The sequence below is a fragment of the Mizuhopecten yessoensis genome, unplaced genomic scaffold, assembly GCF_002113885.1.
Source record: "Mizuhopecten yessoensis strain PY_sf001 unplaced genomic scaffold, ASM211388v2 scaffold2671, whole genome shotgun sequence".
Classification (NCBI taxonomy): Eukaryota; Metazoa; Mollusca; class Bivalvia; order Pectinida; family Pectinidae; genus Mizuhopecten; species Mizuhopecten yessoensis.
The window spans coordinates 1,885,206-1,905,883 of record NW_018404662.1 but is presented as its reverse complement, the minus strand read 5'-3'; the positions used below and the strand labels follow the sequence as shown (position 1 = coordinate 1,905,883).

Here is a 20,678-nt window from a genome sequence, read left to right as displayed (position 1 = left end):
CATTTTTTGATACATCCATCGATATCCATGCATTACTCCTGATCCTCGTTGTTCAGACTGTATAAAATCAGCAACTGTCATAATGTCAGCCTCATGTTTATATCTGTACAATGATGCTTTGTGCAAAAGCCTTATCAATTGTCTGCTACTGAGAGAATATCCGTGTCTATGGTTTAAAATCCAACAAATGTCATCATGCTTTAAACCTAATAAGAAATAGTTCTTCAACAGCTCGCCACGATAATCAGCCATTATATAAGTGAAAGAGAGGCTGACATTTATTCGTTTAAACGAAATAGTATTTCGAAAAAACGAAATAAAAATTCGTTATACCGAAATAACATTTCGAAAAAACGAAATAGTATTTCGAAAAAACGAAATAATAATTCGTTAAAACGAAATAATAATTCGTTAAAACGAAATAATAATTCGTTAAAACGAAATAACATTTCGAAAAAACGAAATAATAATTCGTTTTAACGAAATAATAATTCGATAAAACGAAATAATAATTCGATAAAACGAAATAATAATTCGATAAAACGAAATAATAATTCGAAAAAACGAAATAATAATTCGATAAAACGAAATAAAATAAGTGTGTAGCATGTCAGTTAACGGGCTCCGTAGTATCCTGTGTTATATGATGAGAGATAAGTAAATCACTAAACTAGCTCTTAAATAATAACTCTTGTATACGTAATGTATTACATTTGTACTGTTAAGATTATATTTAAATTTAAATTTTTTAAAATAGAACCTATTTTCATGTACTGAAAGGGACAGAAACAAGAACAGAGCACAAACCTTTGTTTCGTCTATCTCCACATCTAGAGCAATCTTTGACCCGTCGTCCATGAAATCCTCTGCCGTCAGTCTCGACCGTCCAGTCTTCTGTTTGGTTTTGCGTGCAATTTCACATAACATTTCCTGTACAGCTACCTCAGCATTTGCCTAGGATCATAACAACCGTAGAATTATTACGATATCGTACATATCCTAGCTGTAAAACAATCTCACAGTTTACCTACGTTAGTTATTGTAACAAGGATTAATATTTCATCATATCTATTCCGGCAGAAAAGCAATCTCACAGCACACACAGGTAGATTGTTTGATAGCTATCACTTCATGATAAATTACAAGGCTTCAATAAAATGTTCTAATATTTAGTTCTGTTATTGACTGTCAATTTTTGCCTGGTTTAACTTATGGATCTCACTCATAGGAAAATAGAGACCATGAAAAGTGACCTGTCTGGCAACACTTTAAATGTGGGTTAATAAGTGTGTATAAGATATTTGAAATATAGTGATAGACTTATGTCAGTCTGTGCTGTACCTGTATATGTCCCATATAGGCCTGTACAACATCCAGACCGTACTCGTCTATCAGTTCATTGATAAGTCTGATACCCTGTAATTAATAATAGATTAATACAATGTAATACATTACTACTGACTAATTACTTAGTATAAAGAACTATAAGACACATTCTTAAAACTTTTGTTGCGTTTTGAAATTTTGAATCAAAATTGTCTTTGATTACATAGTGGTATTTTTTGAAGAACTGTTTAGCTTAGACATTTATAAAACAGTATTAGTATAGTCACTTTATTCTGTGATATTAAATGTTTGTGTTTATTGGTGAGGAGACTGCATTGCAAGTTTAAAAATAGATTATTGAGACCATGGATAAGTATACAATTAATGAAGAGCATCCTCTAAATCTACACATAATTTTAATTCCAATGACATTACCTTTTGGTTAGCAGCCACCTGGGCCTTGAGGTCACTCAGGTTGTCATGGAGATTCCTGGTGCCACTGCTACCTGGATACTTGCTGGGCTCCATCAGGGCTGCTGTCACCTCTGTGTGATACAGCATTAGGATTTGTACTCACCACAGTGGATGTTCTAAATTTTGTTATCATCTTTTAACACCTGATTTTCATTTAATAAGTAAAATATGCCTATGATTTACCAGATCTGGTTTTTTTATATTTCTTTTTTAATTTAAAGAAAATGAAGTTGTTGTTGGTTTAAACAGTATTTCATTTCATTCTTCTTATATAACAAGTACACAGGTAAATAAGAATGGGATCTGGCAACAAGATTTTAAGTCTTATATAAAGCCATCTCCCTTGAAACGTAAATACATTAGAGAAGTACTTCAACATACAGTTAATTAGTACACATACATTGTTTAAATTAACAGTTCGTGATAACACTGACCATTTTATGTGATGAACCAAAAAAACATCATAGGTAGGTATGATAAAAGGAGGGAAACAGTAGAATGGAGGTTGTTGTTAAATGCTTAATATTCAAGAACTATATTATTTTTGTTACTCTTTCATAATAAATCTGAAATATTTGTTTCCATTACTTTTTTTTCATAAACTAAATTGTCAACTCCATTAAGTAATGCTATTCCCGGTCCATTCCTGACATTACTTACCTTCCTCCATAAAAACCCCTCCTTTGACCAACATGAAGGATCTAAACACCGCTCCCTCCTCATTTATAGACTTAGAGTGTGGAGGCATTGAGCCTGGAGTTATCCCCCCTATGTCTGCATGGTGTCCACGGCTTGCCACAAAGAAAACAGGTTTGGTCACACCTTGATAAAATACCTGTGAAATATATCATATTTTTTCTATATTCAACAAACCCATTTCATCACGCCCCATATAACTGTGACATTGCGCACATAATATTCAATCATTCTTTTTCACCTAGGTTATTATTAAGAGTACCGCGAGGTGGAACAATATATGCCATATAGTGTTATATGCTTTCTTACATTGAAATAAAATCTACATCATTCTAAGAGTTGTTAGCTGACATGCTATAAAAAGTGTAGGAGAAAATCTCCAGACAAAAATCAAATACTGAAATGAACAAAGGGCAATAACTTTTGCAATAACTGTTGAATCAAAATTCTTTTCAGGGAAACACAACAACATAGCCTACTAAGTTTCAAAGAAATCCGTCAAAAAATGTAGGAGAAGATCTTCAGACAAAAAATCTAATACTGAAATGAACAAAGGGTAAAACATTTGGTAAAATTGTCGAATCAAAATTCTTTTAATGGAGACATAACTTCATATCATGATTATAATGTATGCAAAGTTTCAAAGAGATCGGTCGAAAAACGTAAATTCAAAGAATGTTGGAGAATATTTATTCAAAAGTATTTTAACACAGGCCTAATATATCATATAAGACTTCCTGTCATATGCTTCTGAATAACTTGCTTGAAATGCAATCTAAATATCTAGAAATTAATCATTAAAATACAGGATGAAATGAGGACCTGTGAACTATGATATATTACCGGGGTGATGACTGTAAGATCTGGTAGATGACTCCCCCCGGCCTGGGGGTGGTTGGACAGGATCACATCACCATCACGTATACCTGTTCCTAGCTGCCGAAGCTGTCAATCAAAAGTATAAATCCTAATTAGAAATGTTTATAGAGTCACAGGCCAATTTAAATTCTTTCCACAATATTCGATATTTTTTTTAGGGGGACGGGGAACACCTACCTGTAACTGGAATCCAGCATGGTGATACTTACCTAGTACTGAACGGTCTCCGGTATAGTGCCCTGATATATAGAGGTGCTGGTTGCTTATCATTTTTATCTAACTCAGGTTAGTTAATTTTCAAATTGTATATAGACACAAGGTTTACCAAGTGTCTTTTAATAGTTTGAAAATGAACCAATGAGAGTTAGATAAACATGATAATTAACTATCACAAGTTTAAGGAACTTTTCTCCCATAAGGTTCAGGCATTATATATATAAAACCAGGTTTGTCTTTGGGAGTACATTTTTCCTGTGTCAGATGGAGAAACAATTGCCATGAACTATATGACGTCACATATTGGAAGATGATGTCATAACGCATTGTTAGTTGATGTCATAGTTAGAAGATTGACCAATGAAATCATGTTCAGGATATAACCCACTAGTGGGTAACCAAAAATGATTACCAACTCCTTGCAGGTTTATTCAATAAATTGAGAGTGAGTAAACCTATATTAGTTGTGGGAGAAAATGGAGAATGTGTGAGGCGGTACCAACTTGATACTGGACAGTTTCCGGTACGTACAGCATCCAGATATAATGGGGGAATGTGTGAGGTGATACCTAACTGGCAGTGAACAGTCTTCAGTACGGCGCCCAGATATAACGTAGAATGTGTGAGGCAATACCTACCTGGCAGTGAACAGTCTTCAGTACGGCGCCAAGATATAACAGAGAATGTGTGAGGCAATACCTACCTGGCAGTGAACAGTCTTCAGTACGGCGCCCAGATATAACAGAGAATGTGTGAAGCAATACCTACCTGGCAGTGAACAGTCTTCAATACGGCGCCCAGATATAACAGAGAATGTGTGAGGCAATACCTACCTGGCAGTGAACAGTCATCAGTGCGGCGCCCAGATATAATGGAGAATGTGTGAGGCAATACCTACCTGGCAGTGAACAGTCGTCAGTACGGCGCCCAGGTATAACAGAGAATGTGTGAGGCGATACCAACCTGATACTGGACAGTTTCCGGTACGTACAGCACTCAGATGACGGAGAATGTGTGAGGCGATACATACCTGGCAGAGAACGATACCAACCTGATACTGGACAGTTTCCTGCATGGCGCCCAGATGTACAGGTATGTGTGGAGCATTGGCTACCAATCCCCCATCAGGACCAAACATGGCACATGAGAAGTCCAGTCGCTCCTGAAGGCAGGGAAACACAAATCAGCACATCTAGTAATCCCACAATTTTGTTAAAACTTTGAATTGTGTATATCCATCATAAATGACTATTGATTATCAACTCAAACATTAATTATAAAATACATACGTTGCTATATAAACAAGAACTGTAAGTTAAAGGCTTCCTAAGGCAAAGCAATCCATAGTGTGCCACTAGTAACACGTATTTCGCACAAAGGGGCATACCTCCATCAAAAAGGGTCGAAATTCCAAATTAAAATGCCAGTTCACAACTACATAAGATACCGACCATTCGTGCAAAATTTCAATGAAATCCACCTGTTAATTAAGGAGGAGTTACGCGGACAGGTATTTCACAAAAAGGGGCATAATTCCATCAAAAAGGGTCGAAATCTAAAATTAAAATGCCGGTGTACAACTACATAAGATACCGACCATTCGTGCAAGTTTCAATGAAATCCACATGTTAATTAAGGAAAAGTTACGCAGACAAGTATTTCACAAAAAGGGGCATAATTCCATTAAATAGGGTCGAACTCTAAAATTAAAATGCCGGTGCACAACTACATAAGATACTGACCATTCATGCGAAGTTTCAATGAAATCCACCAGTTAATTGAGGAGGAGTTGCACGAACAAGTTACTGCGGACGACAGACAGACAGACAGACATCCAGACAGGGTGATCCCAATATACCCCCTCCCCCCCCCCTAACTTCGTTGCGGGGGTATAATTAACCACTATATTTGTTTTATTTGAACAGCAAAATAGTGGCATCTTGTTCATAAGCTACAGGCCTATTGTTCCTCCTGCTTGATTGAGAATTATAATGCCCTTTTGGGATTACTGGATACTTAACTCATTCACACCTGATGAAACATTTGAACTCTTCCAGGGGTGAATGAGTTAAATCTGTCTGGTACCATTAGCCTGTACAGAAATTCTTACCTTGATATTTGTGGAGATAGATGTCCTCTGCAGCACCCTATCAATCCAATTGTAATCCATTAATTTGATTTTTATGCTTACTATTTATAAAACACAGCATGTATGTCATTATCTTACTAACAATTAAAAACAGTCCTTTATACGAATGTCTCATACTTGTGGTTGTTTAATTTGAAAAGATGTTGGGGGGTTTTCATGAAATTATCAAAAATCATTTTAACGATGCAATATTGAATACAAACAGAAATTTAAATCTTAACTTAATATAAATTTTACTACAAATATCATCATAAAATGGACTTTCGAATGACAAAATCATACCAAGACCTTTATATTAAAACATCTCAATTTGAGAAGGAAAATAAATCGACTTACCATCAATATTTAATTAGTTTTCTAACATTTTTTATTTTCCTAGTATTTGATTATATAGTCAAGCTATAATTCATGAATCTAATGTGATTCAAAAAGAATTCTACCATCTTTGTTGCACAGCAAATTTACAGTTTAGGTTTTAAAATACAGTACAAACTGCAGAATTACTGTAACAGTCTGACTTACAGAGCATTATTCCTGTAATATCTTTAAGCTATGCAATATTTCTTTGTTAGAATTCTTTACCGTCCCATTTGCTCGGCGATACTCATGAATCTGTTAGAGAAGATGGACAGTTGGATAGCATCAAGTTCTGGACCTATCTCCTGTAACTTTCCACTTCCAATCTAGACCGCAACAGACAGATGGTTTGGTATTTGTTTTCATTTAAGGTTATTACAAATATTTGTTATTTAGTAGTTACAGTGGTAAGTGGTAGGTGACCCAGGCTCAGTTGTACGAAGGAAATATGACAAAACGATTGAAAAACATTTACAAATCTTTAGTGTTGACAACTTATGATCAGTGCATGTACTAACTATACCATATATGAAAAGTATGCAAAATATCAAGACACCATAAAAACATGATGTCTCCTAGTATTAAGTAACTTGGAAATTTCATAATCTCAAATCAAAGTGACAGAAACTATTACATTAATCAAATCCATTTATAATGAAAATTTGTTAAAAAATAAATAAAAAAATATCTTAATATCAACATTCACCCCACATTTTTGAGATATTAGTAATTCTGATAAACATTTTGACTTGTAGCAATGGAATACCTAGGGATTCTCTACTTCAGCACCACCAAGCTTAAGCTGCCTACCTTCATTTTGACATCCCCGTATTTTGTTATTGACGCAGTGCAGGCTGGTTCCACCAAAATTGTACTGTAAAATAGATAAACAGGTTCTATTCAACTCCAGATTACTTTCAAACCAAAAATTATGAAAAATCTTTTTCCATGAGACTGATCATGAGCTGTAAATATCTACAATTCAATATTTCATTCCATTTTCTATAATATAGTGTTCTTTTTACCGAGTATACCCATCATAAGATACCTTGCATGAAAATTCATAAACCACCTGTTTTGTTTGATTAAGAACTGCAAGGAATCAAATTATTGAAGAAATTGGAACACACCTTAATGGATACCAAAATGATGTTTAATCAATCGCCACTTTACTGAACAAATAAAAGTATGTTAACAAAAAAAACATCACAAATCCTATGCATTTCGTTCATGATACAGACAATGCCAAATCATCATGTCATCTTCAGAAACAATGCCAAAGTGAAATATCTAGAAAACCAAACACTAAAGACAGATATGGAGGAAATCTCGATAAAGACAACAAAAAATATGTGAAGACATGTTTTGGGCCCCGATTACTGAATCATGAGTCATCTAGATCAGTATAATCCTCTATCTTTGTCCAACTTTGGAATCATTATCACCCTATTGTGTTAGACTATAAAGTTCTATTTTACAAACCTGTTTCCATTCATAATGATGGCAGGACCTTCAATCATATGACCCCTCCCTAGATCCTCCAGTAAGTACACATTTGTGTTGTAATATGTATCTTCAAAATAGCAGCGGGTGACCTGGTTTAAGAAATGTCTCTGTGTTACAGTGTATGTATAGTCAGGGAAGGTACTGGTTATAAGACACACCATCTTTAAAGCAATAAAAAAATCCATCTAGCATATTTACAAAAGTTTTGAGTCACAATGAAACTGATGTATGTGCGTAGATGGATTACATTTTAAGGCTTCATTAAATGACTCCGGAAACTGACATATGTGTGTTATATATTATCTGCTTGACTATGAAAAATGGTATTAAGGAAAATGGCATGCCTAAAATATCTATACATGTACATAGTATCTCATGGTCATTTATTCTAATTTGATTTTTAAGGCTGCCCAAAACAAGAACCGTATTATTTTTAACACAATCACTTTGTAACAGTTTATTAGGATTATTTATTATAGCTGAGGTATATGTACCTTTTCCACCCTTGGTGGTTCTGTGACTTCAGCTGTCGATTCCTCTAAACTGACAAACGTTTTACCAACCCCTCGTATCCTTATGTCATCAACAACAATCGGTCGGTCAGGTATAGTGAAACCAAACTCAGTCTGATATCTGTAACACCAAAGATATCCATGTACTAGCTGTGTATTTGATATATAGGACAATCTACTGTATGTATAAACGATCATTCTCTGATCTGCTGTATATCAGGGCTACTAAGTGTATAGTTAATATATTGCTTTTTCTCTCTATTAAAACAAGGATTTACCCTCTCTACCTGCCTCTCAAAAGAATAGTTCTCCAAATATTTCTGTCTATTATGTCTTCATTTTTCTTCAGTTAAAATAATTTTAATTAAACTCAAGAAGTTTACATGATTGTACATAAGGTTATTCCCTCTTTGCGTATTGCAGAGTTATCTTCTCTTGTGAGCAGGTATTGATTGTTATGTCATTAGTTTGTGTGAGAAAATAACATTGTTTTCTCAAAAATGTATGACGTTACTCTCACAAACAAACGACGCAACAATCAATACCTGCTCACAAGAGCAGATAACTCTGCAATACGAAAAGACGCAATATGCCTTTGAAAATCATTGAATTGAATATACCAGTATACATGAGTTATCATGTATAGAATAGAAATAAACCATCCTTATTGTCATGAAATATCATAATATATAAAGTGTTACTAGTTGTTTACATGTTCCTGTGGAGAGAACATGGGATATACCTTTCCTGGAATGCTGTTCGGAAGTTTCCGTGTTTACAAGTCCCTGGTCCAGCAGGATGCCCCTCTGTAGAAATCATCAGGGCACAGTCTGTCCGGTCGTACCGCATATGTAGGAAGGGGAGGGTCTCTACCTGTTTTCTGAAAAAGTAACAGTCTATAAGGACACAGAATAGATCATGTATATACCACAAGTAGATTTCCATGCTTAGTAAGCATGAAAATATTTGTGATTTCATTAACTGAAAGATTTTTTACATAGAATTGTTGCTAAGTACAGTACAGTTTTGATAAATTAACTTATACAACAATGTAAGCCTGGACTCATCTACATGACAGCTATATATATATTCACATTGTTCTCTCTTTGGATGTGTATCAATTATCTTTTTAACTATATGCTATCTTGAATTTGTATAGCTATTGTGTATATCTATTATGTGAGTATAAAAACTGCAAATAATTTTATTGAATCACAAGACAGCAATCCTACTACTCTTATCACATTTGATCTGAAGTATTTCACAGACAAATTTCTCTGCTTCTGTCAGAAATATTTTCATATCAAAATCCTTAGTCAGCTACACCTATTGACACACCATCTCTATTCTCTGACAATATCTATATCCAGATCAAACGCTTTCTTTATATTTAGAACTGTTTCCATGTCCAGTCCCTATTTTAACAAGAACTATAAAATATGTATCTACCTATCAAATCCCTGCTTCATCAATGTTCATATCAAACCTAGACCTGCTTCAACAAGACATATTTTCATGTTAACTTTCCATATTAAGAAGTGTTTCCATGGTATATATCTGCTTCAACAAGAATTATTTACCTGTCAAATCCCTGCTTCAATAGTTCCTGTGTACATCCTTCACTCAGGTGTTCAATGCGACTGTCTAGGTGAGCAAAAGAACCTACAACAAAACCAGAGTATGTGAACATATCATTACTTTGTGATAACTTTCTTGCTATATCATTCAAGTATCTGAATAAAAATATAATTATGAGAAATCTGAAGTTAAAACAAAAAGCAACAAAAAAAATCCCAGTAGTCCTTTCCATCTTTCTGTTTCCTTCCAAAAGATACACTTGACATATACTGACCAGAAGGGCCTCACAACTTATATAACATTGTTGTATATATCATCGCTTTAGTCAAGAATACTTAGTTGGTTATGACAGACATACTTTGGTCGTATTTCCTGGCACATGGCTCCTGAGCCTCATGAACCACATCAGCCAATGCCATACCATAGGCAGACAGAATACCAGCATACCTACAACAAAACAATACAGGTAGGTGTACCATATAACAAATTACACAGTTAAACTTCTAATGACACAACATAAGGAAGATTTATTTAAAACACAACCTTTAGGCTTTCCTACAGTAGATAGGTATAACCATTACACAATGCAGATAAGTATACCCATAATACAACACAGATATTGTATCTATGTTTGATATCTCTGTATTACATACCTGTGTATGTATACGTGTATAGACAGGTATTGTTTGTATGTTTGATATCTCTGTATTACATACCTGTGGACGTATACCTGTATAGACAGGGATTATATCTATGTTTGACGTCTCTGTATTACCTACCTGTGTACGTATACCTGTATAGACAGGTATTGTTTGTATGTTGATATCTCTGTATTACATACCTGTGTACGAATACCTGTATTACATACCTGTGTACATACAACTGTATAGACAGGTATTGTTTGTATGTTTGGTATCTCTGTATTACATACCTGTGTACGTACACCTGTATAGACAGGTATTGTTTGTATGTTTGATATCTCTGTATTACATACCTGTGGACGTATACCTGTATAGACAGGTATTATATCTATGTTTGACGTCTCTGTATTACATGCCTGTGTACGTATACCTGTATAGACAGGTATTATTTCTATGTTTGATATCTCTGTATTACATACATGTGTACGTATACCTGTATTTAACATACCTGTGTCCGTATACCTGTATAGACAGGTATTGTTTGTATGTTTGATATCTCTGTATTACATACCTGTGTACGTATACCTGTATTTAACATACCTGTGTACGTATACCTGTATTCAACATACCTGTGAACATACACCTGTGTCATCCCCAGTGATCGGGCTATAGCACAGGCATGTTGTCCCCCCGCTCCACCAAAACAGGCAAGTACATGGCGTGACGTGTCATGACCTCTGGCCTGAGGAAGGTTAATCCGTTATATATATTGTATATATAATAGTCATGCTTATTAGATTTTTGTACGAAACATTGTGACTTTATGGATATGCTGCTTTAAACTTAAGAAACATGCTTTTTGAAGTATAATTTGTTTCAGGAAAGCTTTGATGTGCTAATGCATTTTATTTTATTTAAATTATATCTGTACATGATAACTCAGCAATGGCATCATTCAGCTGAATAAAATATACAATCATTTATAAATGCATTCATGATTTATCTGAAGCACTTTATAAAACAATGAACAGTACATTATAATGTCTACCTGTGTAAGAGCTCTGATTGGTCGACACATGGTCTCGTTAGCAACACGAATGAAGCCCATAGCAACCTCCTCTGCTGTCATTGGCTGGTGTTTCTCTGTGCCATGTTGATGTAACAGAAACTCATTAACCTGACAATGATAAGTACTGTAACATTAATCATCCAATTATGCAGTATATAGGTAAACTTTACTGACATACACTTGGGATCTATTTCTTTTCTATTTTTAATGGAATCTTCCCGTAAATCACTTAATTTAGTCAATACTTCATTATTTTCACCATTACAGGATAGACTGATGTATAAACCTGGAACCATATAGTATAGACAGATGCTTTATCAGTTGAGCCAATTCGTTACTGCTGATCGACCGGTCCAGATTTCCTACACATAATGGCTATATAAGCATTATGGTTTCAACCAGCGGAAGGTGCATGGATTCACAATTAAGTCATTTGGTAGGTATCAGATATAACAAACCTCTCTGTGGATTCACAATTAAGTCATTTGGTAGGTATCAGATATAACAAACCTCTCTGTGGATTCACAATTAAGTCATTTGGTAGGTATCAGATATAACAAACCTCTCTGTGGATTCACAATTAAGTCATTTGGTAGGTATCAGATATAACAAACCTCTCTGTGGATTCACAATTAAGTCATTTGGTAGGTATCAGATATAACAAACCTCTCTGTGGATTCACAATTAAGTCATTTGGTAGGTATCAGATATAACAAACCTCTCTGTGGATTCACAATTAAGTCATTTGGTAGGTATCAGATATAACAAACCTCTCTGTGGATTCACAATTAAGTCATTTGGTAGGTATCAGATATAACAAACCTCTCTGTGGATTCACAATTAAGTCATTTGGTAGGTATCAGATATAACAAACCTCTCTGTGGATTCACAATTAAGTCATTTGGTAGGTATCAGATATAACAAACCTCTCTGTGGATTCACAATTAAGTCATTTGGTAGGTATCAGATATAACAAACCTCTCTGTGGATTCACAATTAAGTCATTTGGTAGGTATCAGATATAACAAACCTCTCTGTGGATTCACAATTAAGTCATTTGGTAGGTATCAGATATAACAAACCTCTCTGTGGATTCACAATTAAGTCATTTGGTAGGTATCAGATATAACAAACCTCTCTGTGGATTCACAATTAAGTCATTTGGTAGGTATCAGATATAACAAACCTCTCTGTGGATTCACAATTAAGTCATTTGGTAGGTATCAGATATAACAAACCTCTCTGTGGATTCACAATTAAGTCATTTGGTAGGTATCAGATATAACAAACCTCTCTGTGGATTCACAATTAAGTCATTTGGTAGGTATCAGATATAACAAACCTCTCTGTGGATTCACAATTAAGTCATTTGGTAGGTATCAGATATAACAAACCTCTCTGTGGATTCACAATTAAGTCATTTGGTAGGTATCAGATATAACAAACCTCTCTGTGGATTCACAATTAAGTCATTTGGTAGGTATCAGATATAACAAACCTCTCTGTGGATTCACAATTAAGTCATTTGGTAGGTATCAGATATAACAAACCTCTCTGTGGATTCACAATTAAGTCATTTGGTAGGTATCAGATATAACAAACCTCTCTGTGGATTCACAATTAAGTCATTTGGTAGGTATCAGATATAACAAACCTCTCTGGTCAACTTCTGCAAGGCCTTCCGTGTCATTCGTTCATCCAGAGGTTGATCTTGTGTCTTTCCAAAGATCTTAGGGAAATAGTCTGGCAGGATTCTCCCCAAACAAAGGTTTGCATCTGTGATGGTCAGTGGTCCACCTATGTGATATTGTACAAGTGCAGCCAATAAAAAACAATAAATATTTTTCTAACTTTATGAAATTTATCTGGTTTTTTGAAAAAGTGATATTTTTCACCTTTTTTTACCAAGTTTGATATCCATGCACTTATCAACAAGAGCTGTTGGAGAACAGCATAGCTTGCCTATTGGTGATATATGTTGTAAGATATAGCAAATATCTACAGTAAAACCTTGATATAATGCTCATCATTTCATTTGCCACCTTGCATACCGCCAACATATTTTCAGGTCCCTTAATTATGTTTTTCTAAGGAACTCCTTATACATTTCCCTCAATTTATTGCCAAACCCATTTATAAGGCCAACATTTCTTTGAACAAATGTGGCAATATAACAAGGTGTTGCTGTACCTTAACATGTAAGAAGAGAAGACCAGCCAGCTTGAAATAGTCAACAGTGTATTGATCGTGGTGACCGATCCAACACTGCATAAAAAACTTGCCCAAAAACTTTAACCAAGTCCAACTAACTAGTTTTGGCCCCAAAAATAATGAAAATATACTTCAGAACATTGCTTACACTCCATATAAATACTTCAACCTTATAACAGACAACAGCCTATTGATGGTGGTAATCCAACACTACACAAAAAAAATTAATCTCAAGCTTGCCTCAAAACTTATACCAAGTCAAATTAAGCTGTTTTTGCCCCTAAAATATGAAAATATGGTCCAGCACATTGCTTACACTAGATATAAATGCCTTAACCGCATCAAAGACAACTGTGTATTGAGTGTGATGATCCAACACTGTCTGGAAAAAACTTGCCCAAACACTTTAACCTCAGAAGGTGGGCACCGACAGTGATAGTGACGCCCCCCATTCTCCAAATAGGCGAGCTAAAAATGATACCTTTCATGTAGCAGGTCGGGCCAGGGTCTGCCCCAGCTGATTCTGGCCCTACAACGAACAGTCCAGCCCGGAAAAACAGCATTGATCCCCCGCCTGCTGCCACAGTGTTGATGTCCAGCTGAAACGGACCAGAGCAGTTATATAGTCATGAGAAGCAGACATGTCTGGCATTTTAGAGGGGAAATCGGTTCTTGTAGGGAGGTAAAAAAGATTAATATAGCCTTGTACTTTGGGTAAACAGAGCAGTCCGGCTTGTTACAGAAAGGGAAACAGATGAAGCAGGCATTGCAGAATTGGAAACAGACATGCTTTTCATTATAAATAGGGTAAAATGCCAGTCTGGTGTTGTCAATAAAAATCTGACTAGTCTGCCAGGCTTGGTAGAAAGGTCTGGCATTGTCAATGAAAATCTGACTAGTCTTCCAGGCTTAGTAGAAAGGTCTGGCGTTGTCTATGAAAATCTGACTAGTCTGCCAGGCTTGGTAGAAAGGTCTGGCGTTGTCAATGAAAATCTGACTAGCTATATATATATAGTCTGCCAGGCTTGGTAGAAAGGTCTGGCCTTGTCAATGAAAATCTGACTAGTCTGCCAGGCTTGGTAGAAAGGTCTGGCATTCCAGAGAAGGGGACTTACTGACCATTCTGGAATTTAAGAGAGGGAAACAAGACCAGTTTTTCCTTGGTGAATGAGAATATCATTGTGATTGTTAAAACTAGAAATATGAATCATGTTTCCCCTAAACAGCCAATATACCTATTTGATTGGTAGTTGATTCATCTTTGACCTAAATGTGAAGGTTACAAAGGGAATACAAAACATGTCTGACAAGTGTCCGTATGTTTGACCTACCTGGGGAGCCTGGATGGTCACTCCAGCAGTAGTGGTCTCAAACACATGCTCATATTGTCCAGCATACCGACTTACATCTGTAGATGTTCCTAAAAAAAGAAAAACTTGTCTACAATGGTCAACATATTGATCTCTCCCAGGTGTCTGGTTATAACTTGTATGTTTTCTAAATACAGGTACTTTTTTGTAGCGGTAGATCTAATTCACATAGCGACTTCAGGTGTCCTTATACATGAACATTAATAATCAATTTTGGTTCTAATTCAAGGAGCACAATAATTTATCAATTAATCAAACCTGTACCTGAAATTCTAATAAAAAAACAACGCAATACATATCAAATGGTTCTCCATCTTACATGACTTACCTCCCATATCAAACCCAATGACAGGCAGGTCAGACTCTTTTTTGTATGTTGTGAGGGCGTACCCTACCACTCCCCCTGCTGGACCAGACAGTATCGCTCTTGACCCATTAAATCTGAAAATATATCTCATTTGCAGGTCACATTGGTCATACAGAAACTACAGTTGTTTTTGATAAAGTGATCCTACATGTGTAGCTTACCCTTGCAGGTAAAGGACAATACATATGGTTACCTACTGACCAGTGTTACTCGCACAAATGTTCAGTTTTATTAATGGCAGGAAGATAACTTATTCATCGAGATCCAGCTACATAATTGATATGTAGGAGAAAGTATCTAACAAAAGGCAAAAACGAAATATTTGGCAGATAACATAGTGAAGCCTCCATGTTCCTCGTTTAATTTGCCATCTCACTTAAGTATTTCTATAAGGTCCTTTTTTCACAAGTGTTTATGAATTCCTTTGTACGTTTCCCTTAAGTTATTGCCAAACCTTTTATAATGCCAAGATTTGTCTTGACAGTTAGTGGCAGTATAACAAGATTTTACTGTAAATTAACAACAAATTAAACCAATGAAGCATAAAATAGCCACATACAATAGACTGTACAAATCAGGTAATTTATGTTTGACCTCAAGTAATAATTGTGATCTGTTGACCAGATAGCTGAGCTGTTTAGAACTAGAGGTATACACTATAGCACACCAATTTGAATTCTAAAGTTCCATCCCCCGTCCAGCCCTACTCATTCTTTACACTCAGAATACTGTTGTTGATTACATTTTGATAATTTCATCTTTACTATTTGTGCATAAACGTCCCACAAGATATGGTTTTCATTTTAGAAATGGGTTATAAAAGCTATATAAAGTCATGCTGGTTTCCACTGTACATTTACAGGTTTTGGCAGTGGTACATCCTTGAGAACAGATTATCTCAGTACCAATCTTGTGTGTTAATTAAGTAGGTAGACAGAGGCCAGACAGACATGACACTTAGCTTATGTGTGGTACATTCAATATGGACTTTCAAACAAGTAAAAATCTTACTGATCCACCGGGGTGAGTCCACCATCAGACTGCATGAACAACACACGAGTACCCTGAGATAGAATGAAACACACTTGGAAAACAACCAATGAGCACTCTATAATTTATAGGTGTAATGAAGCTTTATATAATAATTATAAACAACTTGGTTTGTTGGTGTTTACATCCCACATCCCGGAGAAAAAACACCGTTCTACAGCCAGTACTTGGGGATTGCCCTACATAGGTCTTGAACTGGTGACCCAGTGGTGGAGGGATAGTGGCCATGGTAAGCAGAATGTCAGAGGCCTTAACCACATGGGGGCCGCGGCCCCTTATTATAAACAGAATTTTACAGCACAGCTAGAATGTTAATATAGCAGAACTCAGTGTGGTATTGAACCCTCAGCAATAATAAATACATGCATAAAGATCCATGGAAAATTAAAGAGTTAATAAGCAGTGAACGTTAATTATTATGATAGCCCTTTCCTATCTGATTTTTTCTCTAATAATGTTTTCTGGTGGGTATAGGGTATATGGGTGACTTTGGGAATGATCCATAATAAGTCCAGTTCATCTCATGCCATAAGAATATGTTTAATGATATAGGGATTCATCATGACAGATGATTCAGTCTGTCCTTGTTGAAAACTTCTTGTTGATAGTTTTAAATTGAAAAATGTACAATAGCATCACAAGCACTATCTTATCTAAAACGTAACACTTTGGTGATGCCACATGAGGCACCCAAGTCTCACAGGGAAATGTACATGTATATAGTCAAAGCCAGATGAAAACTACAGGTATTAATTTAGTGCAAACTTGCAGGTTAAAATATTGCACTCAAGAGGGTACTTTTGTATTTGGGCGAATGAACTAATTAAGTGTTTTATCAAAATAACATCAAATACAATGTGAATCGTATTATCATCACTTTTCGGCAGTAACAGTTTAAACAGGTCTCTTACCTCTGTATATTCATGATATTAATATTTCCTGGGTATTTATTTTTTATTTGACCCATGTTTGATGACCACAAATATAGCAAACTTCAATCCCTGTAAAAATTACCAACCAAACAGTATACCGCATAGAAGCAATGAAGATGTCAGACCACTAGAAATTAACATGTAATGTACCAAATAAGGGATAAAGCAGCAGGTTTATAAATGACTGATATTGAAGGTACCTTGTTCTTGGTTGGATTCACAGACCTTTATTTGTTATGGTTTCCTTGTGACTCAGTCTTACCTTCACCCCTCCCTGGAAGCCGGAGGCAAAACCAGCGACATAGTTCTTGATACAGGGAGTCAGGTATGCATCAGCACAGGCTGTCAAAACAGGTGCAAAACAGTTCACAGTAACAGAACATGTACCTCTTAATATTTCTCAGAAATATTTCAGATTGCCAGGCCAAATGTCGAGTGAATAAATTTGTTTGCTCATATGTTCTATCTATCTATATGTTATACTCCACAGAGACCAAAATGGCTTTAATGCAGATGTATGACTTCTAAGATAGTAGTTTTGCAATGACTCAAGCAATTTCTTGCTAAAATATTACACTGGTATGAATATTTGTATAGGCTTTCAAACCTTCAGTTCTAATGGTTTCAAGGGGCAGACTAAGAATTACCTGTATAGCCACGTGGAACAACCCTGACCATCGGCATGACATCTGAAGACAGCGACACCTGGTGGAAACCCATCTCCCTTGCTACACGTCCAACCTCTTGCTCATGGTCTGCAAAGCTGATGGTGATAATAATTGATACTAACAATCTTCACTGACATTCATCCTAAAACTATTGTTCCTGTAATCTGGAGTTATCATCTCATAATCTGGCCATAAAACGTGACAAATTTTGATGGTGTCGAAAACAAAAGTGGTGTGCAACTTTTCTGTGAATGACATACAATTGTTCGACATCAACAACAGTAGATGTAGGCAGAGTAAAAAAATCAAGAATAATGCAAATATCACTGCTGATCACACTTTAATAAGATTTGAAAATATTATTTACATCTGGTCAACAGATTGATGCATAAAATTATAAGTTACAATCCATTCACAAAGAATGCTGTATATATAAGGATTAGTTTTCTATTATTGGTCAGGTTATAATGTGATAACTCTGCACTCATCTGGAGTTAGTGATTTACAACATAACCAGCTGACCAAAATAGAAAGCTGATTCCCAATGTGATATAAAGGGGTAGAATTCGGAGAAGATGTTGTCTGCTCCATGTACGTCTAGTAGATTTAACCTCTTTACCCTGACTTTTCACATCTACAAATGTGTCTGTAAGTTATTGACTTGTTTCAGCAATCTGATTCTATGTTAGAGCATTTGTACATGTGAGAACAGAAAAAGGAAACGGACTGACACACTATTGAATCCTCCCCTTAAACATGTTTGCATTACTAAGTATTTATCTGAGTCTAGAGATGTAAATCATCTCTGCCTTTGTCTGGCCTTACGTGTAGGAGTGAAGTAAGACAACAGCCAGACTCCGAATCCCTCGGTTTAATAGCTGTTGCAAGTCCTTTCGTAACTTCGTCACATCCACAGTACGCCAAACTTCCAGCTGTGAAGGTACAATTCAAACTGTTAACAACATTTGATCATAAAATAAAACAGTCAACCTGGTAGTATTGTAACAGTCAAATTAGCAAAACTTACTATAGTAACAATAGCCCTCTATCACTCCAAGGTACTGACCAATTACCATGATCCTAGGCTTTATTTTTATATCTGCAGAAGCAGCTGTTCAAAGATTTTTTCATATATAACCCTGGTGACCTTAAATGAAAGTCAAGGTCATTTAATTGAATAACTTGGAAGAGCTAGCTATAGATAAAAAATCATTACTTCAAACCTAAGGATTAGAAAGAATAAGTCATTTAATGTACCAGTGAGTGATTTACTTACCTTTTCACCAGTTGTACCATGATGCTTACTTTTTCACCAGTTGTACCAGTGAGTCATTTACTTACCTTTTCACCAGTTATACCAGTGAGCCATTTACTTACCTTTTCACCAGTTATACCAGTAAGCCATTTACTGACCTTTTCACCGGTTGTACCAGTGAGCCATTTACTTACCTTTTCACCAGTTGTTCCAGTGAGCCATTTACTTACCTTTTTTCTAGTTGTACCAGTGAGCCATTTACTTACCTTTTTTCTAGTTGTACCAGTGAGCCATTTACTTACCTTTTTTCTAGTTGTACCAGTGAGCCATTTACTTACCTTTTTTCTAGTTGTACCAGTGAGCCATTTACTTACCTTTTTTCTAGTTGTACCAGTGAGCCATTTACTTACCTTTTTTCTAGTTGTACCAGTGAGCCATTTACTTACCTTTTTTCTAGTTGTACCAGTGAGCCATTTACTTACCTTTTCACCTGTTGAACCAGTGAACCATTTACTGACCTTTTCACCGGTTGTACCAGTGAACCATTTACTTACCTTTTCACCAGTTGTTTCAGTGAGCCATTTACTTATCTTTTTTCTAGTTATACCAGTGAGCCATTTACTGACCTTTTCACCAGTTGTACCAGTGAGCCATTTACTGACCTTTTCACCGGTTGTACCAGTGAGCCATTTACTTACCTTTTCACCGGTTGTACCAGTGACAATAGGACAGGTTTTTCTGATCTCACACTTATCCTGCTGGAACACAACTCTCTCCTCGACCTCTATCACATCCTCATATAACTGTTCCGGACACACAATTTCCTTAACAAAATAATAAATTTCAAATCAAACAACACTTCAAAATAGAATGAACAAGGTTACCGCGAGCGGTATATAATACGCCCGTCACACATTGAATGAGCAGTTGTTTGTATGATTGAAATATATGAAGTATTTGTGAGTAATTGATATTAAAAGGGAAATCATTCAACATAACTGGTAGATCAATGAGTGCAATACAACATCATGGAATGCATGCATCGCATTAATGAAACCAAGGGGAATAACTCCAATAATTACGGTCAGATAATAATGGTTATCAAACTTGTCCAAGCCTCTACGGAAATTAACCTCGTCATAAATTTTGAAGTTAATTCATTAAAAAAATATTTAGGAATAATTGTTGTTTAGGAGAAATCGTTCAACATAACTGGTACATAAATGAGTTAACAGAAAACTTTCATTTTAATTACAGTCATTTATATTATTGGAGTATTACCATGTTATAATGCCATCCAAACAATCTTATTATGGTCAGATAATGGCGGTTATCGAACTTGTCTGAGGTTTCATGGTAATTAACCTTGTTGTGAAGTTTGAAGTTAATCCGTTAATAATTACTCGAGATATCGAGCGGACA

The 20,678-nt window shown here is 35.6% G+C and overlaps 1 protein-coding gene across 2 annotated transcripts in view; it reads right to left on the bottom strand.

The window, feature by feature from the left end:
• Positions 1-20,678, bottom strand: part of LOC110446313 (5-oxoprolinase-like) — a 114,736-nt gene that overhangs the window by 86,684 nt on the left and 7,374 nt on the right. For both annotated transcript variants that reach the window (XM_021491398.1, XM_021491397.1), the window contains exons 4-28: positions 19,955-20,080; positions 18,827-18,933; positions 17,981-18,096; positions 17,596-17,675; positions 16,363-16,415; positions 15,313-15,425; positions 14,946-15,034; positions 14,096-14,213; positions 13,058-13,200; positions 11,383-11,511; positions 10,964-11,076; positions 10,052-10,140; positions 9,696-9,777; positions 8,858-8,995; positions 8,098-8,236; positions 7,580-7,692; positions 6,908-6,971; positions 6,323-6,423; positions 5,702-5,738; positions 4,643-4,753; positions 3,340-3,441; positions 2,461-2,635; positions 1,762-1,871; positions 1,342-1,416; positions 808-954 (exon numbers count right to left, since the gene is read on the bottom strand). In XM_021491398.1, coding sequence (XP_021347073.1) covers positions 808-954; positions 1,342-1,416; positions 1,762-1,871; positions 2,461-2,635; positions 3,340-3,441; positions 4,643-4,753; positions 5,702-5,738; positions 6,323-6,423; positions 6,908-6,971; positions 7,580-7,692; positions 8,098-8,236; positions 8,858-8,995; positions 9,696-9,777; positions 10,052-10,140; positions 10,964-11,076; positions 11,383-11,511; positions 13,058-13,200; positions 14,096-14,213; positions 14,946-15,034; positions 15,313-15,425; positions 16,363-16,415; positions 17,596-17,675; positions 17,981-18,096; positions 18,827-18,933; positions 19,955-20,080 — 2,670 coding nt within the window. The remainder of the gene's footprint in view (positions 1-807; positions 955-1,341; positions 1,417-1,761; positions 1,872-2,460; positions 2,636-3,339; positions 3,442-4,642; positions 4,754-5,701; positions 5,739-6,322; positions 6,424-6,907; positions 6,972-7,579; positions 7,693-8,097; positions 8,237-8,857; positions 8,996-9,695; positions 9,778-10,051; positions 10,141-10,963; positions 11,077-11,382; positions 11,512-13,057; positions 13,201-14,095; positions 14,214-14,945; positions 15,035-15,312; positions 15,426-16,362; positions 16,416-17,595; positions 17,676-17,980; positions 18,097-18,826; positions 18,934-19,954; positions 20,081-20,678) is intronic.